The sequence below is a fragment of the Abramis brama genome (genome assembly GCF_963993115.1).
Source record: "Abramis brama genome assembly, chromosome: 8".
Classification (NCBI taxonomy): domain Eukaryota; kingdom Metazoa; phylum Chordata; class Actinopteri; order Cypriniformes; family Leuciscidae; genus Abramis; species Abramis brama.
Window position 1 is genome coordinate 42,735,598 of NC_139970.1, and position 27,009 is coordinate 42,762,606.

A 27,009-nucleotide genomic window follows, 5' to 3' on the forward strand; every position below is an offset into this window, starting at 1 on the left:
CAATGCACTTTGAACAAAGCGTCAGCCTAATGCATAAATGCAAATATAAAATTTTATCACATGATAAAAAGGTGAATGAGTTTAGAGTTTTAGCTTTTGAGTTTAGTGTTACAATGCAAAAGTAGCACTCAAACTACATTAGCATTAATTTGAGGGGAGGGGGTTAAAAGACACTTAATGTTATTGATCTAACTGCATTAACACTGTCAGATGAGAACTTGAACTAAATTGAGCTGAATAATTACACTATTGTCTTCTGTGGAGCTGTTTATAACATTTAATAACTGATTACCTTTACACAATTATTGAACTGAACTGAATCAACACTGAACTGAGTGAGCTATATAATGACACTATTGCTTTTAGAGCTGCTTTACAGTATAATTTACAGCTCATATTTGACTACATATAGGCCTATGCATCATTGATTCTGTTATTTTCCTGAAGCTGCTTTGGAACAATCTGTATCGTATAAAGAGGTAGCTATAGAAATAATTGTGACTTGACAAATGAGGAACACAACAGGCGTGCTGTGGTTATCTACCTCTCCAATTATCCACATACATCACGGGAAAAAATCACAAAAATTAGCATAAACATGCCAACACCCACTCAATCTCCACTCATGTGCGTCCTTTCCACAGCTCCTGCTCATATTTATAGAGCCCTTGCGTTAACACCCGCCTCTCATGTCAACACTGTGAAGTGATTGGCTCTCGATCGGAAATAGACTGCTCTGATTCGACCAAACGAGGTGTCCGTCAACGTGTTCCACGCCGATCTCTTCAGCAGTCGCTCCTTTATTTTTCACAGTAAATGACAACAAACACTCACAACATATTAGCATTACCGTCCACAAACGACACGCTTTAACGGAACCGGTAAGAATATGTTTATACTTGTTTTCGGTGTAAGTTACAGTTTATAATATGACCAACGGCTGCATGAGCGGCTGATTAGCAAGTCTGCTAACGCGGTATCTGCATTAGCTGGTTAGTTAAGACAGCTCATTTTAACAAATAATCTGACTGTACTAATCCTTTATATCGTGCGAATAGCTCGGGTTAGTTCATGTTGTGATTTTACTGCTATTGTAAATAAGTGCGCCATGTGTTTCATTGAAACCGGTGTCTGACTGAACTCAACAGGCCTGTGATTTTAAGTGATTGACATGTCACACGAATACGTATTAACTGATCTGGATCAATAGATTTCATTTTGAGATTACATTTTGGCTTCATAAATGTCAACGTGCTGTCAAATACACATCTTATTATTGACTGGCTATTAGCAGCACAGCTAACATGCTAACTGTTGTCAGTGAGAAATTCAGTCAGAGTGAATGACAGATTTTAGCAATGCAGTATTTGACTAGATAAGGTTAAATGTTTAGTCACAATTGTTTATTCTGCATCTGATTAGCCTTGTACTATGGAAGCACATTCCCTCCACATAGGAAAATAGCTTTGTTTTAAAATAATTAGGCTACATATGAAGTCATATTTATGAGATACAGCTAATAAGTGACACGAATTGTTGATAGTGAGTGTCTTGTGGTCAAAGTCCCTCAAAAGCCTGATGGATCATAATTGATACACACATTTGATTTTTCTAAACAATGATGTATAGATAATTAAGTATACCGAAGTTGCTTCAATCAGTGTGTGTTTAACTTGAAACATTACTAACAATACAAAAGTTATTCTTCTGTTAACTTCAGTAATCAGTACATATTTTACAGGGTTTTTTTGTGAACCACGACCTGAAGGTGATTGTTTTATTTTTCTTTATGATACTAACAGGTCTTTATCTTGGAAAAAAGACTTACTTGGAATCAGACTACAAAAGGCGTATAGTAGATTGTGTCCAACAGGTTTTTCAACAGTTGATCATGTTGGTATTTCAGAAGCCTTAGAAATGAATGTATCCAATGTAACACAGTAGGCGTTATTGCATTAGACTTTTATATCCAATGTTTCTATTGGTTATATCACAGTTTGTACCATTTTCCAGTGTTCGGCAACTGTTTCAACAGAAGATTTTGTAATGAGTGGATGAGTTGAACTAGGTGTGTTAAGTAAGGCTGTAGCTGTCAAGTGCACTTAGTAGTGACGTAGTGCAATGTACACAGGACACACATCGACTTAAAGCCGATTTGCAAATCTGCCTTCAAACACAAAGGTGTTGTTTAAAACAAGTGAGGGTGCCATTTTAGTTGAAAATATAATTACCATTTGGGAAAGAGAGGAGAAAAGATTCAGTCTAGAGGCATGTGCATGATATTGCTGCAGTCTTATCACATTATAAGTGCTCTTATCAGCAGTATTGTTCTGCGGTGTTCCTCCGTGGCCTGTATCTGTCAGCGGCTGATATTAATAGTGTGCCGGTGATATATGAGCTCTGCTGAAGAGTACTGAACACATGTACTGTAGGTGCACATCACCCCACGGGACCAACTCACCTGAGAGCCGTCGGCCGTCTTCATGAACCGTTCAGAAAAATCCAGAGCCAGAACTGTTTTAATCAGCAGGTTAAGCTCACTGGGATTTGAGGATACGTCCACACTAGCGTTTTCCAAAAGTTTCTCGTAGGGGTGTGACGGTTAGTATATAACCGTGAGACCGACGGTTATAGTTGAACACCGTCATTACAACTCTATAACCGCCAAAACCGTGTTATTAAAATATTTTTTACAAACATTTTTTAGCATAGAGAATGTTTAAATACTAATTAGAAACAATTGTTAACAGTCTGTGTTATTAATGGTCTACATCGTTTCCAACTGTATTTGATTCTTTGCCAAGTACCCCCTGACCGACCGCCAATCATTTGAGATAGAAATAAAAGCTATGATATAGTGATGTGCCATCATTATGAGATTTATTAAACAAATGAAAAACATTTGCAATAATAAACATTAGCAATGAACATTTGCAATCGGGAGACATGGTTTTTACCACTTAATGAAGTTTTGTTTTGTAAATCGTCAGACATGATTTTTACCACTTCATTAAGTTTTGTTTTGTAGAAAGCCTTTCTTTAAAGCGAATTTCGTTTTGTACAAATTGTATCTTAATTTTAATAAATGTTTCATCAACCAATTGCATGTATTTAATAAATAAAAAGAATAAACAATAAACAAATATAGGAGACAATATAATAACCGTGACATGGAGGCTCCGATGTGCCGCGTTCACTTGCATTGCATTGTGAAGTTGAACTAGAGCGCATCTCATCGTAAATGAATGAAACTCAGCGTAGGCCTATGCCTCATACATTAGCATTAAATATCTTTGCTGCTGCATCCTTTCTAGAACAGACAAGGGCTTTCTTGCGGCTCGCATCAGCAGAGCATTGCATCGTCCATAGACCGCAAAACAATGTACGAACCGTCACATTTGACTCACGTCATAACCGTCATCACCAATTCTGAAACCGGCACACCCCTAGTTTCTCGTCCAAACCTAAACACACTGATGAGGCTGTGTACGATGTCGCCCCCATTTACCCTCATTCACTATTCCCTACATTAGTCCACTAATATAGTTCACTTGAAGGAGTGAATGAAAACAAGTGAGTGGATTCGGACACTAAGTCTACTTGGAAGGGCTGCCGATATAGGGGTGGGCGATCTATCATCTAATAGCAAACAATCACGAGCCGAATCACGATCTTCTCAATTTTGAGATACTATGGAAAATATCCAGACTGGAACAAGCCTATGGACTTTAGTCCGAGATGTGTCAAAATCAATCAAAACCCACAGCCAATCAGAACAGTGTGTGGGCGGAGTCTCGCGGCACCAGAGAGTAATCTTGACGGCACTCGCAAGAAAATGGATAAGTAGCTACATAATCAAATTCACAAATATTACACTATTTAAACATTATTAAAAATACATAGGCTACTGAGTTACTAAAACAGTCTTTGTCAAATGCACTTGTTTGTTCACAGTTTGAACGTTCTTGTTTCCATGTGTTTAATTTCAAGATCTGAGGTGAATTATCCATTGTTGCTTTTACAGCTACAAAGCTGGAGCACTAAATGATATTCAGTCACATTACACGCTTTAAACATTAAAGATGCAGTCCACAGTTTTTCCTCTTTGTCGCCATCTCTGTTCGAAATCTGCAATTGCAGTTATTCGCGGAATTATCAACTTTACGTGCGTTGTGAAGGCACGGCACAGCGCGGATGAATCCGATGTTTTGAGGAGAATGTGCGGCTGTCAGTCACCGCACCGGTGTGGATCATTCGCAATCACAGATTCTACTTTTTGGAAGTATGACCAACATAAGAATTTTCACCGGAAAATGTAATCTGAACAAGTAAGTAACATCCACTTTTGTTCTGACCAACTAAGGGGAAAAAAGCATTGCAGTAAATATCGCTGATCAAATCTAACGATCGCTTATCATATCACGTCAAACCGTGCAAATTATACTTTGTTTTCAAATTGTTAATGTTAACAACATCAGCATTGCGTGACTACATTTAATGCCCTTCTGATATTTATCCTTGTTTTCGCATGGGCCGGTTGCAGTCTCTTTTTTTTCTCCCAAGTCCGAAGTCTTTCGCGTTTTACGACGGGTGAATCTCCAGTTGTCACTGGTGATCGTCATTCGAACCTTTCTGGATCCGCCATCAAACTGATAAGTTTAATTATATGAAGTGCTGTGAGAAAAGGCTGTAAATCTCCACCTCCAGCATCCTCACACTCACAGCCGACTAGCCGAGACTCTTCTTTATGTGGAGAGATGAGACGTAATCACACCAGTACCACTGGAGTTAAAAACATCATTACAAGCTTACCGTTTTGAGTCGAGCTACGGCAAGCAGAGAGTGTTGAACACTGGCTGGTTATGTACTTGCTCAAATATTTATTTTGGATAATTTTTAACCCAAAAAAGCTACGGACTGCAGCTTTAAATAAAGCACATAAACAGTACCTGAGATTATCATTGCCACACTTTGTGTTTGTTGTTCCAGCGTCGCAGAAAAATAGAAACCGTTAGGGCAAACACTGAGGATTAACATGGAAAAGAACCTTTTTACCCGTGACACGGTGTGACACTACATTGGTTTTAACTTCATCCATGATGTATCAGACAAGATCTGCAGTTGTGTGTCAAATCTGTTGAACGTTTAGCATGTTATTCAATCGATTTCAGACAGTACAGCAGCTTTGAACTCATCCGCCCCTGATTTAGAGTGTGGTTTTTTCATTGGTGTTGCGTTAAGAGCCGTTGTGCAGTTTGAGTCATTAAGCCGTGCTCTGAGTAATGGCCTGACCCGAATCGAGCGCATGTTCATGAATGGCAACTCACAGCTTTCTTACAAAGCGTTTTAGACGCAGTCTCCATTAGAGCGTTGATGTGCCTGTCGCTGCATCTCTCTTGACTGTATCATGTCGCGTCCCGCCGGTGTTGCACGTAAAAGCTCTCAACGCTCGCTCTTTCAACCTTTTAGCATTTAACTCTCACTTTTTATGCCCCTCTCTTCTGGCCTTTAGCTATGGAAATGTCCCTGACAGATTTTCCGTGTTAAAGGAACTGGATCCTTGCTTTTTCTGCATCTTTTCCTCCATCACCCATTAGAGGCATTCGCTTCCCATCTCTATATATGAAGTGTCTGACACTAGACATTTGTTGAGCTCTTCCTTTGACGCGGCGGGTGGCCGTTTCCATCCACCTCTGTGCAGGTTTAACACCATTACCGGCTCAGCCATCAGTCTTTCTTGTCTTTTCAATGCTCGGGGTATCTAGAGCCATCCATCAATGCAAGCGGGTCATCGAGTCAATTAAGTTTCCACAACATTACAGTTCTGCCTGTGCACTTTGCAGAGAGAAGTGTCTCGTGCGGTTCACCGGCTCAGTTCTCCAACAAAGTTGGGAGGTCTGTAATATTCAGCTGCTCGCGTAAACGAAAAACCTTCTGTTTTCAGATTCGTGAAATTGGCACGAGCTCTGAGCGACGCTGAATAACCGCAGTTAGGATGTGCTCGGCGTTCCCACGAGCGGGAAGCGCGTATCCCGTGTAATTGTCCAGGTTCCCTCAGATCCAGGTAGAGGTCGACATGTAGCGCACGGTTGACCTAATTAGAGTGTGTGCCGGCGGAACGCTGGATCCCGTCCCATGGTGCAACGGTGCCCTTCATCGTCATGAGTTGGTGGGGATAGTTGATTTTCTTTCTTTAATTGCTGCAGGCATTTCTCAAGTGATTGAAGTGACATTTCTTTTTCTTTTAGGGTCTCTTTCTGCAGCTATTTGCATTTCAAGTCATGATGTACGTCCGGTCAGATTTTCCTGCTTTATTTTATGTTGAGTTTTGCATTGAGTTTTTCTAGCAAAGGTCAATCATGATGTTGAGAATATTGAATATTGAGAATTGTAAATGGTCAACCATTTAAGATGGAATGACCCATGTGCTTTTGTTTATTCAAATGACTTTTATCTATTATTTTTAGAGCACAATGGGACACTTTCAAGAAGAGCTGCACAATTAATCATTAAAAGATCACAATCTTGATTTAAAAACACGCATGTGATCTTATTTCTAAATGACAACGATTCGTCTCTGTCTATTAAACCTTTGACAAGTACAATCAGGGCGAACATTTAGATCTGCGTTCTGAGCCAGAGAGATGTGTATATAGTATACATATAGATATGAAACATACAGTTCCATCTGTTACAATAATTCAAATGATCACAGAAGGACTGGATAAAAGTTTATGATATAGAGGAAATCACCATTTGAAAGTAACTTGGATGCTTAAAAAAAAGTTTTTCAATTGCATAGGTGATGTTAAAAATGTATTTGTCATTGAATCATTCATTCAAGAGATTTATGCAAAAATGCTGATTCACACTGTAATGAAGTCTTTATTAGGGATGCACGATATATCGGCCACCATATCGGTATCGGCCGATATATGTTCATATTTAATGTTAACGTTATCGGCCTGACAAGAACATTTGGCCGATATATTAAAGCTGATAAATAATGGATTATTTGCGTACTGCGTACTGTTCGAATTGCTTGAAATACAGTAAAGTGCAACATTTGCATATAGGCTACAAAAAAATAAGAACAACATTATAATTGTGTGCTTGGGACGTGGGAAGTGGCTTTTAATAATAAGACTTGTTTTTGTAATCAGGCTCTCAAAAAGTATATAAAAATTCGGCCAACATATCGGTTATCGGCTTTCAAATATAAAGAATTATCGGTTATCGATATCGGCCAAAATTTTCATATCGGTGCATCCCTAGTCTTTATGAATCATTCATTCAAATAAATTTTAAATTTTAAATTCAAATTAATTGAATATTTTAAAATAGACCGCAGCAGTGAACAGAACATTTTGTCTAAACTTCTAGTAAATTGCATGTTTTTTTTAATTTTAATTTTAATTAGTCTATTTAGAATTGTGATCTTTTAACAAAAAAAAGTGATTTTCAACTTATTCCGAATCGTGTCGCTCTACTAGGGAGTGTATTATAAAAACAGCTGAGAGTGTGATAGATGGAGCAAGAGTAGCCCTTCATGAATGATTCTGTTGTTTCTCCAGGGCGTAACGTTCGATTGACACATTGCAGGTGTGACAGCAGAGGTTGGTCTGTTGTGTTCGACTAGCAGGAGAGTTTTCATTCTTGGCCTTCTCATGTCACTTTCACTTTCTTTCTTTTGAGTTTTGTCAGCAATTTTTGCACTGCTGTAGTTTTACTCAATAAGAAAAGTGTCATTGTTCTCCAACAGCCAAAAGTTAATTTTAACTGTTACTAGTCTAGATGCTAATGTGTCCTGCCATCATCACTGCGGTGTCACTGCTTCTCGTCACTGCCGTTCTGCGTTTTCACTCCGTAGATCTTCCTCTGTTTCACAGATAGAATAGAGGAGATGCTGAAACGCCTGCAGAACTGGTACAGCCTTCGTTCACAAAATTCTACTCTCCGTTTCTTAAGTAATTTGGCTAATTTCATTATGTTTGCTGGTACTAATAATTCATCAGTCCTGTTAGCTCCATTTAAAGGGGTAGTTCACCCAAAATTGAAAATTGTCATTTAGTCACCCTCATTTTGTTTTCTTTCAGTTGTCTTAAGGTTTGTTCTAGCGCGTGACGAATGCATGTGTGAGCTTCCGTTCCATATTGTATGTGTGTCTAGGCAAGAATACAGTGAGTTTTAGTTTTTTTTTGTCACACAATGCGATACATGGAGACTATGGTTTACCGATATTGTTTTTTTGATGGCCGATGCCGATATCTTAGAGAGCAGGGTGGCCGATATAAAGCCGATATTTATTTATTTATATACAGTGCTTGAAGTGGGGGGAAAAAGGTGCCGGTACTCTCTTGCCTTACTCTCACCGCCTTCACCCAGGGCCGGATTAACAATTTCCTGTGCCCTGTACAACCAGACTCAAGTCCCCCCCGTAGTTAGGGGGGTTCGGGGGCATGCTCCCCCGAGAAAATTTGGATTTCTCTGATCTACATATGTGCATTTTAGGACTTTTGAAGGCCAAAAAATTATAAGAAATAGGCTATCTTTAAAACCTTGTCATTAGATTATTTGTCAATACCTGCTCTCTCCTCATCTTCATATTTCTTTTTCTCTCAGTCTTCTTATCCTGGACTATTTCTTCCCCTCCTAAAGCTGAACTTAGTCTTTTCATTTTCGTCTGTGTCAATGACGAAAGTAAACATAGGCTCAACAGATATTTATACGTTTTATGAATCATTTTCTTAGACAAGTGAATTCACTCAAGGCTACCAGGAAAGCTGTAGCCTAAGTCAGTATTGCCATTAGGAACCTTCTGCAAGCTTTGAAATTTGAAAACGTCTATTTTTAAATGTTAAAAGTAATTTTAAATAATACAAATTATATATAATGTCATATTCTGTGTTAATTTTGACCACGAACCACGCGCTGTCACTTTAATTCAGCGCGTGCAGCACAGCGAAAATAGACTCGGTGTGGAAACGATCGTTGGACTGCTGTATATGCACCGCTCCTGGAACGCATTGCCGGACCGCATCCGCGTGCAGTGTGAAAGCTCTAACCTGTTAATATGGGTGCGAAAAAAAAAAAGCACCGCATACGCATTGCAAACGGAGTATATGTGAAATGGGCGTGACACTGACGCTTTTTTTGTCAGTGGTAGAGTACCGGCTACATGCGAGAAGTAGCGGTACGCAAGAAAACGTGCAGGTATGCTTTGGAGTAAAATGCAGAAGTGCCGGTACTGCGTACCGGTGAGTACCGCCCCACTTCGAGCACTGTTTATATATATATATATATATATATATATATATATATATATACACTTTATATTTATTTTAATAAATTATATTTTAATAAATTAGAAATAAATTAGAAAAAAAATCTTTAAAATAAACATGCTTATACTTTCAATGGCAACTTCTTGAATCTGAAAAATTCTTGAGTTCTTCCACCCGTCAAAATAAAAGTCCCGCTTCCAACACATTGGCCAATCAGAAAAACATAAAAGATGGCAGAAAGCGCACACCCTGTTCGTTTAAAAAAAAAAATTTTTTAAAGCCAAAATATTAAATGGGCTGGGTAAAAAATATCGATTTCTCGATTTTAATCGATTCTCATTTTTACGAACCGATATCGATTCTTAAATCCCAAGAAACGATTAGTCATCCTTTTTTCATTTGATCAGGGAAAAAAATGATCACGCTGGTGCCTCCGGGAACACTTGTGTATGCGTTAATAATAGCGCACATTTATCCAGGTTAATGTTAGAGCAAGTGGCCATGTAAAGTGGCTAATGTTAGGCTAATACTTACATGTTTTAAATGAGAAGCCATAGTTAAGTCGATGAATGATAGGAAAACGTTTCTTCTGTGACTAACCGACTAATTCAAATTTGTTCAACTTGAGGTCCGAAATTCTCGGTCGAAATTTCAAAACCTCACGTTTTGTCAATCACGTTTTACACACTGCCTCCGAAACTTTCGTCTGTCATAAAAAAAATCGTATCGGGCTCGATTTTCTGCGTTTTTCGCATCTGTAGCAAGCATTTTGAGAGGTGTTCAGACTGACATTTCAGAGCCACCGTACAAGCGAACTCCAAAGTCCAGAACTGTTCAGGATCAATTGGTTCACGGAAATTGGTGGTCTTGTTTTTAATATGTGGCTCCAGTATCGCTAGCAAAGCATCAAACTGAGCCGCTGACATCCTGAAGGAAACTTTGAATCGCTCGGGATAATCCCGCAGCTCCTCCTCCTTGATTCCTCTTTCTTTTTCCTCTTTTTAAGAAGAGAGAGGACAACAAAATAATCCTCACTGCTTAAAGACTCCATTTTGTATTGTACAGTGGGAATTTTTCTTTCTTTCTCAACGGATTAATTAATACGCATCGGACTCAGTGTGCAAGGTTTCTGTGTGTGACGAATTTTTAGGATGACAAAAACGGATACAAAAAATGTCAGACTCGATGTGCAAGGATCTTAATCCTGTTCTAGCATACTAGGAGTGGGAATTGGCAAAAATGTGACGATTCGATAGTATTGCGATATTTGGGCCACGATTCAATATTATTGCGATTCTTAAAATATTGCGATACAGCAAGTATTGCGATTCGATTCTGCGATATTTTGCGATTACAAAGGCATTACAAAAAATTTGGAAAATAAGACTGATCAACTCACTTCAAATATCACATTTAATTCTTTGAACATTATCTTCTCTACATTAACTGAAGTGCAAAAACTTAGGAGGGTAGTGCAAAAACTTTGTCCTTGAACATTCAGGACACAGGACCTTATTACAGGACAGGACGTAATTATTCTCTGAATAGGAGACCCCTCACATGAATGGTGAGCTCCCAGCACATAACTTAAATTATTTAAATGCAATAGAGTAACATAAAGCAGACATAACAGAGGAGCATAAACCTGAGAATAATCATATAAATAAGAGTAACTTGGAGCTTCAATCAAATTGAGAAAAATACAACAAAAATGTGTTCTGCCAGAGTCCAGTCCTGTTGGCTGCAAGGTCATCAACTTTGGTTTCATTTGGGAATTGGAGATGGTCAACATGCCCACACTTTCGATTTGAAAGAAGACGGAGTGAACCGGTTGTGATGGTGAAGCCATTTTCATTTGAATTTGCTGTTGAATGCAGGACAACAAAGCACCGCAACAAGCGCCACCTTGTGGATGTAATACACAAATGTAAATTATCAGAGTAAACCCCGAGAATACCAATGGAGAAAACCCGAAAGTAAAACAGATAATTTTATAATTAAATATTGCAATACTTTGCGCTACTGTATCGATATAATTGCGTGCGCAAAATACTGCGTTACTAAACAGAATTGATCCCCCCCCCACTATAGTCTACTAACGTTTGGTCAACTATTAGAGGGCAGGACTTGTTTCAAAGGGTGCTTTCACACCTGCCTCATTTAGTTCGGTTGAATCGCACTAGAGTTCGTTTTCCCCATTGGTGCGGTTCGTTTGGGCTGGTGTGAATGCGGCGATCGCACTCGGGTGCGCACCAACAGCGGACCAAACAAGCGTACGGTCTCGGTACGCTTTGAAACGAACTCTGGAGCGGTTCGTTTGTGGTGAGAACGTGATCCGACCTCGAACAGAACCAACTGCCAGAGAACTGCGCATTTTTGGACTAAACCAGTTGCCGTAGTCAGCAGCGCTGTGCATTATGGGATGAGGAGAAATGTCTGCACTGTAAGCATGGCAGCTCACGGACAAACTTGGAGTTGTGAGGAGCCTGATAGAAATTATTAACGTTATTTTCGAGCCGCATCCTCGCTTCATTCTCAAATATTATTATATGTCTAAAGTGGTGTAGACAAACTATATAATAAAATATGACCAAGGATACAATCAGCCCGCGCAGTCGTCTCTCCATAGTGAACAGCGGCGTTTGTCTGCCGGATCTTCCTCCTCTTCGTTTACTTCCGGGAGTTCTGTTGGAATTTTCCCGCACGTTAATTCTGACCAATCGAAGTGCAGTTATGGAAATGCGTTCAAGACACATCTGGCCAACGAGTGATGTGGATGTTGTCACGTGACTGCATTTTGGTTCGTTTTATAAACTCATAAACTGATCCGGACCAGAGCGATCAGTGTGGTGTGAAAAGGAACCAAAACGCCTGAAAAATGCTACAAAGTTTCATTTTTCGCCCTTGGACCAAATGAACCGAACTACAGATGTGAAAGCACCCAAAGATGAATGAAAGTGTTATGGGTTTTGAATGCGTTTTCATTTTTGAGTGAACAAACCCTTTCAAGTGTGTGCAGAAGATGCTAAAAAAGTCCATGGTTTGTGTCTGGACCGCACTACGTTCAACAAGTCCCATTCGGTCGCATACATGGACTTGAGCTACTGAAGAATAATGTGGTGAGTGAGTCAATCACATCAAATGAAGCAGAATTAGCCTGGATGGAGTAAGTGCCGACGGCCGCCCTCGGCTGCATGCAATCGAACGTTTCTCAGGCTGTAATTGTCGTGTGACCCGAGGACAGATGCGGGAAGGAGTGGCGGTGGCAGTAAGTGTGCATTAAGCGTCACATCGCCTGCCGTTTTCTGTCCCCACCTGTCCTGTGCTATAGAAGCAGCATGTCACGGTGAAGAGGAACACTGTCGCTGCTCGCTGACACATCCTAAACCAGATCGGCATCTTTCCCCTGCTCTAATGAGGATGGAGAACAGTGTCCGCCGAGTGCTGTCACGTCCCGATGAAGGCTCTTCTCCTGCTCGGCCCCCGGGGACCTCATTAGGCTTTTTTCTTTTTTTTTCCACCGTCTCCATGCAGGAATCACACCGTTCCTTAGGGAAAAATGTAAATAAACGCGTTTGTCACTTAGCTCCCTCCCTATTTTGCTTTTTCCAGGAAGAGAAATTGCATTGTGAGGCTTAATTAGTAAGCACTGCCATTATGCGTTCTTTATAATGTAAATGAAGCGGCCGAGCACTTGGAACTGTTGTCTCGCAAGCTTTGTGCCAGGTGTTTTCTGGCTGAAAGCTGGCGGTGCTTTTTTCATCCTCGCGCTAAAGAAAAAGACAACTGTACTGTGAAATCGTAGGACGAGCTATAATTATTTGACAGATGATTTTTTTCTCTCTCCCCTCCTCTCCGATCCACAGCTTTAGTGCTGTGAGTGACGACGCTTACTTTGATTTCCTTTGTTGCGGTCGAGCTTAGAAAAGGGATGATGATTTTCCGAATGCTGTGGCTGTCAAGCGTTGGGATTCTCTTATTCTCTCGTCTCTCTCTCCTCTTTTTCCGAGAACTTGATTCCCGGAAATCTAGGAGTTGGAACGGTCATGCGTGTAACGGTGCCGGGCGCTTCTCCCCAGGGGTTAGCGCTTGATTAATATTGAAAATCTATAAGTCTTCCCCCTTAGCGGCAGGTTTTATGAGAGGAAATGTGGAATGATAATCTTGCCCACCTGCTCCCGCCATCCTCACCGGCAGCACGAGCGAGGGATGATGATGAGGGAGATCTGGGAAGGATTATGACTTGGAAATTGACAGTGACTGAGGACGAGGCCGCAGTCCATCCCGGGCTTGAGTTGATTTATTCTGGAGGAACTTTTGCTTGTCTCTCTTTGTCCTGTAAATCTGGCCTGAATCTTGAGCTGTGTCAGCCAATCAGATTTAGCATCATCACCTGTCCGTCATGTTTTCAGTATTAAAATGCTGATTAAATAATATATGAGATTAAAGTTAAAATATGAACCCTTCAGTTTTTCCCCATGATTCATAAATCCACATTTCAGCAAGACTTTTATACAAGATATTTGGCCATTATATTGGAATATGAACAACAGAAGTTCCTCCTCCCATCACTTCCAAAATCTATTGAAATCTATTTTCAAGCTTTGGTGGGAGGAATTATGTAATTGTTATATGAGTGGCTGGAATTAATTATAGTATTATAGTGTATAAATGCATTATATACAGTGATATATATATATATATATATATATATATATATATATATATATATATATATATTTATATATTTATATTTATATATTTATATTTATTTATTTATTTTCAAAATGTAAACGATACAAAGTCCTTGAACATGGAAAACAATAGAAGTTACACAAATTTTGGAACTAAACCAAGTTTTATTTATTTCCCACAAAGATAAACGTGTTGCCGTGTGTGTGTATATATATTATATAATATATATATATATATATATATATATATATATATATATATATATATATATAAATATATAAATAAATAAATAAATAAATAAATTAGGGCTGGGATGATGATCACAATACTTGGGTGCCGATACGATATGTATTGAGAGATTTTTTAAGGAATTGTAATTCTACAAGTATTGCGATTTCAATATTACAATGTTTTGAGATTTTGATATATCCGTTCAAGCACAAGAAGACGTGAAAGAGAGCTCAAATGAGCATTCACAAGCTGTCTGAGAAGCGGCTTTCTAGGCGCGCGCTTCACACAAAACTCCTCACAATATTGAATCGAGTTCTCACAATAGTTAAGTGAATTGATTTATTTTTCCTGCCCGAATACAACCCTGTGTTTTGAGAGGGATGTGGGACGCGAGAGGATGACAGAGACCGTCTCCAGTCTAATATCTTCATGTTTTCTCCTGATGTTCCAAAGCAATTGTTGTAAAAGGTCTGAAGAGCACATTTTATCTTCTGCAGGTGCGAGATGTTTAGGCCTATTTGTTATTGCACTTCCAGAGAAAGCCAAACTAAATTAACAGCGCGTGTGAAATCTACTTTCACAATACTCGGGTGCCGATAGGATGTGTATTGTGATTTAAAAAAAAAAAGTATTGCGATATTTCATATTACAATGTGCGATACACTAAACTTGACGTGCCTTACCAAGTCTAACAAGCACAAACTGTGTAAGTATCTGTCCTGCAGCGTTTTACCACAGTAAAGGACAGAGAGAAACGTTTATAATCCCCTGAGAAAAGGCGTGAGTGGAGATTTGTGAAAAGAAACACGAGATTGTATGCGCTCTGACTGTGTGCAGGTGTTGCGGTGAAGCTGTTGCAGGTGCGTTGAGTGTGTGTTTCCCATTATCCTCTCTGTTGCTGTGAATCTCACCCGCACACGGTGACGTTCCTCCTCTCTAACTGCCCAATCTTGTAAGCTAATGTGTTGAGAAACGTCCGGTTTAGTGACACGAGTCCTCGTCAGTCTCGAAGTCACCGGCGCTCACGTGTTAAAGCGAAGAGGGAGCGTCGAGCTCGCCATGCTGAGATGTTGGCTCGGGGTTTTTCTGGAAGGTCACGCCACAGTTGTTGGCAGTTTCTCCGCCCGTGTGCCCTGATGTGTTGACGCTTCTCGCCCACACACACACATCGCTCGCACCTCCGCCTGTCAATCTGACTTCACCACCTGAACACGGGTAATAAACTTGTGCGGCAGCTCAATGACACGCGTGTCAATTTGGGTCGTGTTTTCAGCACCTCATTGTTCCTTTGAGCAATTACAGATACACACCTCAGAACCGAAGATGGAGTGTGTGTGTGTGTGTGTGCTTTCAGGAGAAATCATCAAATATTAACATGTCACAGACGATTTTAAATGCGAGACTCGCGGCTATTTGCTCACGTTTGTCAATAAAACGGTGCACAAATACAGCTCGCATAATGTTTCTCATCATCTTCTCATTATTAGGATATTATGTGCTGCCGCGTTATTACTCGTCGCATTGTTTTTTTCTGAGGACTAATGTAACAGCGTTCAGTGAGCGCACGCTTTCCTGCGTCGCAGCTCTGTGGTGCTCCACTGAACATGGATATTAGTGCCTCCATGTTACGCTGCGGCTGCAGTAATTGTCTGAGAGACACGAGGTGTCCGTTCTTCTGCCTCCGTGCGGGAGCAAATCTTCATCTCCTCTCGTTGAGTAATAGCTCACACACACACAAATTGAAATAAATTGATTATGGGGTGAAGATTCCTGCGTGCAGTTTATCAGCGGTGCAATTATTTCAGTGCAGTGGAAGTGTAAAGATGTGAGCACATCTAAATGAGAATTTTGGTTTAATTGTATGTAAATTACAGTGAGTTTCTTCAGATGGTGTTGTTGGACTATTTTGTTTTTGTGGCGTTATTACCTTTTTTTTAATTATGTTTTATGTTGCATGTGCATTGGTTTGTAACCGATTGGTTTCATAATTGGCGAATTTGCAACATTGAACTGAATTGAATCAACATCGACCTGATTTTATCTGAGTAATGACACTATTGTCTGTTTAGAGCCGCAAAAAAGTCTCATATTTGATGTTTGCATCATTGATTCTGTTATTTGTCTGTTTATCACAGTGAAGCTGCTTTGAAACGATCTGTATTGTATAAAGCGCTGTAGAAATAAAGCAGACTTGACTTGTTTCGGGTTTGTTGGGAGTGTTTTAGAGCGTTTTATCTAAAAACGACTCACTAATTAATGCATTTGAAATATTTGTTGGCTAAGAAACAATCTGTGTTGTATAAAGCGCTATAGGTGACTTGACTTGTTTTAGGGTTGTTTGGAGTGTTTTAGAGCGTTTAATCTGAAAACGACACTCATTTATGCATTTGAAATATTTGGTTGCTTTGAAACGATGTGTGTTGTATAAAGCGCTATGGAAATAAAGGGTTGTTGGGAGTGTTTTAGAGCGTTTTATCACACTCATTTGTGCATTTGAAATATTTGCTGGTGTTTGTGGGCCGTTTAATTGAATAGTGCGAATCTTAATGACTGTCCGTGTGCAGACGGCAATTGAAAAGCACCCTACAATTATTGATTAAACCCTCTTGAAATGGATCTGGCATGTGACCCGGCCTCTGTAGACCACCAACCCCTCCCAACAACGCGCTCGGGGGGGTATTTTTGGGGTTGGGGGTGAAGGTAAACCACCCACGTCTCCCCCTGACACCTCGGGCTCGGCTGTTTGGCTAATGAAGAGCTCAATTTAGCCAGTGACGTGCCGCGAGCGCAGTCGCGCGCTCTGACTGGCTGAGCGCTAATGACATCACGTTGGCCAGCCGTTGATTTGCCGCTGTCTCTGAGGCTTCGGGCGAGAGTCTCAGCCATGGGCTTCGAGAGTTAGACGCATACAGAGAAGCTCTCGCTGAAGACTGAGACACAGAGAGGAGGAGGAGGAGGAGGAGAAGGAGGAGGAAGAGGAGGAGGCGCTTTAGGGAGCGCAGAAGCCCATGCAGTCTCGGGTAATATGGAAACTAACCCTCTGATCCATGGAAATAATGACAGCGAACATGTGTCAGGTGAGTGTTCGATGCGGACGCACAGGTAATGCGTGAAGATTCAGGTGTTAGAAACTTTGCTCAAGGCAGGAAAAGCAATGCAAACTGTTTGTTTCGGGGTGATTTTCAGGTTTTCTTTGGATAAAAGCATAAATGTGAGTGTAAATGAATGTGAATTTCGAGGTTTCTTTGGATAAAAGCATAAATGTGAGTGTAAATGAATGTGAATTTCGAGGTTTCTTTGGATAAAAGCATAAATGTGAGTGTAAATGCATATGCTCTAGTTGTTGCTCGAGGTGAATGTGATGCTGAGATCTCGACAAGTCTGTGAAACGTCTCTTCCTATCTCAGTTCATTGCGATGGAGACGTTTTCCAGTTCTCCAGTGTTGTAGTGGATAAAAGCGTGTGCTAAATGCATAAATGTGAGTGTAAAAGCATATGCTGGAGTTGTTGCTGTCGTGGGGCTCGTTTCAGAGGAGGTGAATGTGCTTTTGGACCGGAGACGCTCTCCCGTCCGGTGTTGTAGAGCTGAGCTGGTGTCGGGTGAGGTGAGGACGGTCATGTGCTGGTGCGGTTTGTTAATGTATGAGCGCTGCCATTTACTCTAACAGTTGCTGTGAAGTGCACTTGATCAGTGTGTGATGACTGCTTGTGTTTCAGTCTGAAGTTTGGCGTGTGTGTGTGTTTTACCTGTGATTTCCTCTGTGTGTGGAGATGGGCTTTGTTCGGTGTGTTTCATGTGGTCGTGTAATTGAGCAGATGGAGGTGTTTGATCACACAAGCGTCTTATGAACGGCATCCGAGTGTCCTCGTCCTCTCAGCGGTGGCGCTGATGAAATCAGATTTACAAATGCATTTAATTTGCACACTTTCTGTTAAATCTAAACTTGACTTGAAAATTCTGTTTTTCTGAATCAACATTGTCTTTTCAGAGCTGCTTTACAGCTGAATTTGATGAAGTTTGCATCATTGATTCTGTTATTATCACTGTGAAGCTGCTTTGAAACAATCTGTACTGTATAAAGCGCTGTAGAAATAAAGCATTTTTTAATTCAAATTAGAAACTCGTTTTGTCTCGGTTAATATCACGAGACTCGCTCCTCTTTCTCTCCATTTATTTAATAATAAACTGTTTTATACTGTATTTTTAGGCAGCTGTCAATCATCTGAGCATAATTGACCGAAAAATAATGACTTGCGGAGCAGATGGGGCTCGTATTAATAAGTACGCCGTGGTTATGAATGTATGAAGGAAAAGCTCAATAACAAAAAGCTGTTATTTATCATATGCAATCGTTAATTAAGAGCATAGATTACATCGTCTGCAAAATGAATAAATGTATATAAATGATTACAATGCACTGCTGGGTTTAAATAGTACATTTACTGTTCATTTTTATGATATTTTTAGAATGTATATATATATTTTTTACATAATTCTCAGTTTTTCAGGGTTTGAGACGTGGCTTATATCGTCAGCCGCCTGTGTTGAACATTTCACAAACGGCATGTAGAACAAACGGCTTATTTGTCTAAGCTGACAAAATCAATACATGTGCGGCGCTCATCTGACAGCAACACCTATGTCTCATTTGAGGAGTTCAGACTGATAGTGCCATCAAACTGTGTATTTCTCTTTCCCCGTTTCATTTTCCCAATCCTCCTGTCAGCAGTTCCCGGCGCGCTCGACCGTGAGACGTCTCATTCAGACATCGTTTCTGTCTGCTACACACGGGCCTGTTAGCGCCGGATGTCGACTCCGTCCTCAGATGCTCGCCAAGCTTGAGGGAAAAATACTGATTTATGGAAATCCAGTCATGTTTTTAAGCCTCTATCAGAGTTTGTAAACTGTTGTGCATTTGACATTCAGTGTGACCAATTCTGTTGCTGGATTTCATGGCGTGTTTGTGCTCTCTCTCTCTCTCTCTCTTGTCCTCGTTTTGAAGGTGTGTGTCCGTGCAAGCGTATGGTGTCACCAGATCCTGGCACGCGTCCCTTTCCTCCTCTTTGTCCCCTGTCGAGTCTCCATCTTTCCTGGCGTCCGGTTCGGATAAGAGAACAAGCTGTTTCTCCCTGCGTTACGGCCCAAATGCTGTTCGAGCGCTGCGTTTAAGAAGGGAATATGAGAGTTTGCAGAATTCATTTTGAAGGATGTTTGCGAGTGTTTAGCGCGCCGTCACTCCCACATGCGGCGAACAGACGCAGTGATTTGACAGCTACCTGTGTGTGTATGTGTGTGTGTGTGTGGGTGTGTGTGCAATGACAACACACACACCCTGAGGCTTCAGATCTCATGAATATCAATCAGCCGCGGCCATCAGCCTCTTAAATAATGCAGAAGCGGCGCCTCGCTCGCATTTGGCTGATAAATGCGTTGCGTCGTCAGCGCTCTGCCCCGGCGAGTGTTTGTTTAGCTGCACCCTCTTTCATCTCTGACCTTGTTTTCATGTCGTTTTACTAAAGGTCAAAGTGCATCGTAGGGAAATATTCAAAGCTCTTGTTCAATGATGCTCTGGTCCGTTCTGCATTAGAGCTCATTCAAAAACCACAAAACAGGGTAACTTTGCAAGCGAATAAATCGTTTATTTTCTTCTTTTTTCTTGCATGCATGTTCTGACCCGTCGTTCTTCGGTGTTTGCAGGCTTATTTAGTAAGATTATGCCTGAAAGGGGCTTTATTTATTTTTATCATGTGTTAATTAAAAAAAAAAAATTATAATATGACGACTTGTGTTTGTTTGCTTGGTTTTATTGTATTTATATGATATTTGTTTTTTTGTAATTGAAATTTTGCCATGAAAATAGCCTTAGATGCTGACATGGCATTAAATCAAACCATCTGTCTATCTGTCTGTGTTTGCAGGTTCCTGAAGGACATGAGAGGCTTGTTGGCGGCCGGCGCTGTTGTGATCTGGCTGTGGTGCTGGTGAAGAGGACATGGGCCGCCGCTTCAACTCATGCCACAACACGCTCAACAGCGCCACTGAAACGGACCAGGGTTCGGTCTTCACGCCAGGGCGACGTCAACAGGCCGCCATCGGGTAACGGCGCCGCTCGTGAAGCTGAAACACTCTCGTTTAGTCAAGTTTTTAGCATAAGAAGAAGATCCACCAACATGTTCTTTATCCCTCAAGCATGTTTAACCTTTTTTTATTGAGTTAACTCTTTGAAAGAAATTAATGAAACCAAAACTTCAGCAAAAATTGATTTACTATAAATTAGAGACAGGTGTGTTTTTTGTTTTGTTTTGTTTTTACGCCATGCATTGCACAAGCAATGCTAACAAAATGTAATTCAGTTGTTGTTGTTTTTTCTGCATAAGATCAGTTTCATTACTGCAATCAAACACTAATATTTGAGCTGGTCCTTCAATGGACTGAAAGTAATACTGAAAACTAACAGCATGACTGATGTGAAATGAATCCTTAATGCACCTTTGAATTTTGCATATGTTTGATAAGCACTAAAAATACTATAGTAATGGATTATAGAAAAGTAAAAAAAAATTGCTTTTAGGCAACACACAATTCCTCAAAATCATACAAATAATTCCTACTTGATGACATTTTAAATCTAATGATGCTTTCTTACTCGATTCTTTCTTTTTTTCAATGGGTAAAAAAAAGAAGCTTTTCTGCAGGGGCAAAAATGTGTGTTTTAAAACACCAGGATATAGTGTGACGAAGAGAACGAGCTTTCTGCTCGTCTATAAAAGTCTTTTATCATTTAATAGCTATTTTATAAGCAAGTAACAAGTCATTTTGATTCAAAGCCGCCCTCGTCGCTCTTTAGGTCGATGTTTTAGCGTTGCGGTTTGATGCTAACGCCGACTGCCTTCACAGGTTTCTCCACCATCTGGATGAGGTGTCGTCTCGGTGGGGATTTGGACCGCCGCGCGTGTTAGAAATCTCACTCGGTGCTAACGTGTTAATGAAAGTCTGAGACGGGTGTAATTCTCATTAACTCATTTTGCCCTTCAGATTCTTGTGCAAGACACTCGGCTCATAATTGCTAGAGGTTAATTGGTTTGGGTAACAGCACTCATGCACACCGTCTCCCTTGAGAACTCAACTACGTCATTGAAGACGTCATGCATTTTTTTTATTTTTTTTAATATAAACTCATGCTTTTTATGCTCATATTGACCGATTTGCAGCAAATACCTGCAGGTTGTAGTTAAATCATTGATAGTCACAAACGCTTGAGATTTATATGTGCTTAATAGGGCTGTAACAATATATCGTGGCACTATATATCGCAATACAAAAATGCAGCATTATGTATCGTGTATAGTTCACCCAAAACGAGATTTTTTTTTAACGTTTTCAGAGTTTTAGTGTCAGTTCTACATTAAACTACTATATATAATGTTGAATATAATGTATAATAATGCAATGGGGGAATATTGTGTGTCCTCCTGATAATGCACAAATGTCTGATGTTACCAGTAAAAAGTGGCTTACATTATTTTAAATATATCTAGTCATGAAACAATGCAAGCATATTCGTCTAAAATAATTCTGTTTTCATCTTCAGAATCATGAATATTGTTATTCTGGTGTCTCTATTGTCCTGTGCTTTGGGTTTCAGCACCAAGTCCAAAACTGTTCATTTACACACACAATGTAACACCAAAGTTAGCATTTTAATCAACAGTTAATTTTTTTGTTAACCTTTTATCATATATCTTGGAGTATCGCAATAATATCAATATGTGACATGAGGGTCTCGTTACACCCCTAGTGCTTAATAAAGCAACCGAATCAGCCACTGATGATATTAGAGGTAGTTTCTTTTATTATTAGTAGTATTTTTTATTTATTTTTTTTTTTAGAAATGCATTAAAATAATTGAAGCATGTTTTTTAGGTTCCAGGCTCTTGGTAGACGCTCCAAGTAGCCGTGTCTGATGAGGATGTCTGATACTGTCGGTGAGACTATGAGAGCTCTGGACGAAAACACCTCGACCGCAGCCGACCACGACCTCGACGCGTCACAGAGCCAACGCCACCGTGAAAACTGCAGCGACGACAGGACTGAGACGCAGGTAACGTGACGTCAGGACAAAAGAGTCTCGCTTTCCTTCAGAGCCTTTCATTTCAGCTGAAGTTCTCAGCTTAAAGAACAAAATTATTGGAGAGAAACGCTTTACAATAAGGTTCGTTAGTTAACATTAGTTAACTACATTAGTTTACATGATTTATACAGCATTTATGGTTACACTTTATTTTTTCGGTGTCCGTGTTACAGTGTAATTATATATTTATTATACAAGTACTGAGAAATATTAAGCAACTACATGTACTTACTATAGGGTTAGGGTAGGATTAGGGTTTGATTGAGGGTTAATTGCATGTAATTATGCATAATTTACTGTTATTACTATGGTAAGTACATGTAACAAGGACACTAAAATAAAGTGGTACCGCATTTATTAATCTTTGTTAATGTTAATTTCAACATTTACTAATGCTTTATTAAAATCTTGTTAACATTTGTTAATGCACTGTGAACTAACATGAGCTGACAATGAACAGCTGTATTTTTATTAACCTACGTTAACAAAGATTAACAAATACAGTAGAAACTGTATTGCTCATGTTTAGTTCATGTTAGTTAATACTTTAACTAATGAACCTTATTGTAAAGTGTTACCAAAGTTTTCTCCCAGTCAAAAAGTGTTTGCGAACACTCAAATGAGATGAAGACTAATAATAATACAATATTATTATTATTTTGCACGCAGCAGGGTACGTAATGCTTCGCAGTGATTGGATCAAATAAACTAGCACATTCAGATGTGCAATTATTGATAGGTTTTTAATTGATCGTTAACCCCCTACAGGCCGTTTGCTGTGATGACATTGTTCTTCGCTCATATCGATCGTTATAGTTCGTTCTGTGCTGCAGAAACGGATTGTCCCTTTGTTTGTACGGAGAGCAAGGGTCAGCAAAACAAACGCCCGAAGCGATTGTTCTGTTTAGCCACAGACGCCCTCAGGAGTTGAGCGATCAATCGCCGGGTAATTGTGTTATGAGAAGCGGCAGACATGGACAAACTCTCGGCCGTCTTCAGATGGTGAAGGTTACAGCGCTCTCTGATACGGTGACACTTTCCTCTTTCTTTGCGTTTAATTCCCTTTGCCATGTTTTGAAAAGCGCTAGTGAAAAGAGAGCGGATGACCGAGTCGACAGCCGTGAACGTCCCGCATGTTGCCCGAAGGGACTCAGCGAGGGTCTTCATGGCCATCTGGCTCTTCTCTCGCGGATCTTGGCAGCTCCTGCCCACAATGCAACTCTACCTGTGTGTTTTACTGAGAGCGCAGACGGCCACGTTACACAGACTCTTCCAGCATCAGTTGTCAGTGAGGCTCTGTGTGGCCGTATGCCAGATTCAGCCTCTCAGGGAATACATTATGTTCAATAGCCAATTAAAGCTGAATAACCATCCGTCATTATTCAGTAAAGACACCCTGTGCTTATTAACAATCGGCCACTTCTGTGTGTTGAGGCTGAGAGAACAATCGAGACAAAAGACATGTCAACAAATGATGTACTGGATCACTGTGTGTGTGTGTGTATATATAATATTTAAATGTAAATTATATATACTTAATATTAAATGTGTATATATAATTTAAATGTTTTGAATGTGGTTGTTTTTATATACTTTATATACAGTAAATGTATATAATATTGAAATTACTTTTAATTTTTATATATATATATATATATATATATATATATATATATATATATATATATATATATATGCGTGTATGTATATATATATATATATATATATATATATATATATATATATATATATATATATATATATATATATATAAAATATGTGTGTGTGTGGCATTTTATATAATATAAACATATATTTATTTAATATATAGATATTTTTTATATAATAATTTTATATATAATTGGTAACCCTTTAAATTAGGGAACACAATCACTTACTCACAATATTTACATTTAAATAATTTTTTTTTTTTTTTACATAATTTAAATGTTTTTTTTTTTATATATAATGATTTTATGAATTTCCTTCAATAAACTCCTAATTACTGCTCATTGACAGTAAGGTTGTAGTGGTTATGTGTAGATTAAGGGATGTTGAATATGATCATGCAGAATAAGGCATTAATATGTGCTTTATAAGTACTAATAAACAGCCAATATCCTATTAATATGCATGCTAATAAGCTTAATACTCAATATGTGTTCCCTAATCTAAGTGCTTTATATATTTATTTTATTAGATATAATTTTTTAATATACATTTTTTTTTCCAGTGTGTCCAGAGTGATTCTGTAATGGGTTTTCATCCTGAGGGATCATATTTCCATTATATTATATTAGCAGAAACCTCAAAGGTATCCTAAAAAGGACATTTCAAGAGCGTGACACTCTTTTTCTTTCTCGTGTCCAATGAGAGAAGATGTGCAGCTGTAAATCTAATGATGGCTTTTGATTGACACTCCTGCCTTTTATTAATCTAATCGTGTCCAATATATTTGAATGAAAGGTTTTCATAAATCCAAGGACTGGTTTAGTGTTGAATATATATTTATTTTACGCCAGTGTTCCAGAGAAATAATATTCCTGTGGTCGATCTCAGAAACAAAGTATTTTTTCCCCTAAATGAAACCATGAAGAAAAGAGAAGCAGTTGCTGGTTCACTCATGTGATGTTTAATCACTAGGAAATTATGATACAGTTTTTCTGATAAGTGGTTCAGATGAATGTGGCCTTATGTCCGTTTCTCTGTAGCATCTCATGCAGAGCTGAGCTTTTTTGTAGCTTGTGATTTAGAAACATTAATCTCGGTGAGATTCACATGCTTCATTGTGTCTCATTGCCCTCCATACAGCGGCAAATCCCCGGACAAGGCACTAAAAGATCCAAGGTACCGCGTCCTGAGGCATGAGCACGAGTGTTTGCTGCTTCCATCCGTCAGACGGTTCAGTGTTTGCTGTCGGTCACTGTGTGTTTGTTCATTGTAACGGGCGGCTTGTGTGTTCTGAGGAGTTCGGAGACGTCGCCTTGTGCCGCCGTCATGATTTGGTTCAGTTCTCTGCATGATTCTCATCAGCCTTTCCTGAGGATCATACGTTTGATCACACGTTTGCATTCAGTTTGATGAGGTCGTTTCATAATCAGTGACCCGTGTTTATGTTTGCATGGGATTTTTTTTTAAATAAACACTGCCGTTCAGAAGTTTTTGATTGGTACGTTTTTTTTTTTTTACAAATGTTTTTAAAAGAATCTCTTCTGCTCACCAAGGCTGCATTTATTTGATTAAAAATACCAAAAAAAGTGTAAAATTGTGAAATATTATTACAATTTAAAACCGCTGTTTTCTAAGTGAATATATAATAAAATGTAATTTATTCCTGTGATCAAAGCTGAATTTTCAGCATCATTACTCCAGTCTTCAGTGTCACATGATCCTTCAGAAATCACTCTAATATGATGATTTGATGCTCAAGAAGCATTTATGATTATTATCAATGTTGAAAACAGTTATTTATATTTTTATTTCAGGATTCTTTGATGAATAGAAAGTTCACAAGAACAGCATTTATCTGAAATAGAAAGCTTTTGTAACATTAAACACTACCCTTCATAAGTTTGGGGTCAGTAAGAATTTGTATTTAATTTTTTGGGGGAAAAGAAATAAATCAATAATTTATTCCTCAACTTTCTTTTCATCAAAGAATCTGAAAAAAAAACATTGTACACAACTGTTTTCAACTGATAATAATAATAACGAATGCATCAGAACCGCATATTAGAACGATTCCTGAAGGATCATGTGACACTGAAGACTGGAGTAATGATGCTGAAAATTCAGCTTTGATCCCAGGAATAAATTACATTTTACTATATATTCACATAGAAAACAGTTATTTTAAATTGCCATAATATTTAACAATATTACTGTTCTTTTTGTATTTTTAATCAAATAAACGCAGCCTTGGTGGGCAGAAGAGACTTCAAAAAAAGCTTTTAAAAGCATTGAAAATCTTACAGATCCACAACTTCTGACTGGTAGTGTATTTGCTCCCTGTTTTCAGGGGTTAGTTTTTCCATGCGTTCATGCACTCCTGCTTGTGAAAGTCAATGACTCTGTGTGTAACCTTCACCCGTACTCTTCTCCAGTCTAATGCAAAGTTAAAGTTAGTTCGGAGCCTGGCCATTTGTGAAGAACCCTCTCCTTCCACAATTACCACACAACTGCCTCAAGACCACCAGGTAAACATCATCAACAGTCAATGCAGTCCAGCTCATGACGTGCTGCTCAACACACATGCATCATGTTTTAATATATGTGACATATCATACTGTACATTTCGCCCTGATGTGACTAGTAATAATTCAGATACATGATACTAATATCTTACATGTTTATGTCGAAATATTAACCCTTTCCCCGCCATTAACGGAAATTTCTGGCTTTCCGTGTTCTCACTGTTATATGGTAGAGGGCGCTATTACGCAACTTCTGAACGAGTGCCGAATCTCCTGATCAAAACACAGGCGAAGAAGCAGCAGAAACAAGCCATATCACATGTTAGCATATGCATATGTAAAATAACGCGATCATCAACATTAAACGGCATGTGAATCAAAACGGCCAAATGTTACTGAATGAAATGTCGAACCATGTCGAGCTCTAGGACTGTGAAGCATTATGGGTGTTGATGGACTCGATCGACTCCATCT

At 39.2% G+C, this 27,009-nt stretch overlaps 1 protein-coding gene across 13 annotated transcripts in view; it reads left to right on the top strand.

The window, feature by feature from the left end:
* Positions 1-738: 738 nt before the first annotated feature.
* Positions 739-27,009, top strand: part of LOC311088371 (R3H domain-containing protein 1-like) — a 56,059-nt gene continuing 29,788 nt past the window's right edge. For 6 of the 13 annotated variants that reach the window (XM_084122423.1, XM_084122424.1, XM_084122428.1 and 3 more), the window contains exons 1-3: positions 739-881; positions 20,130-20,307; positions 22,135-22,312. In XM_084122423.1, the coding sequence (XP_083978549.1) occupies positions 22,175-22,312 (138 nt within the window). In that variant the 5' untranslated portion in view covers positions 739-881; positions 20,130-20,307; positions 22,135-22,174. Of the gene's footprint in view, positions 882-20,129; positions 20,308-22,134; positions 22,313-25,153; positions 25,190-26,445; positions 26,539-27,009 lie in introns of those variants that run through there. The other 7 variants (XM_084122416.1, XM_084122421.1, XM_084122422.1 and 4 more) reach the window with 3 other exon arrangements.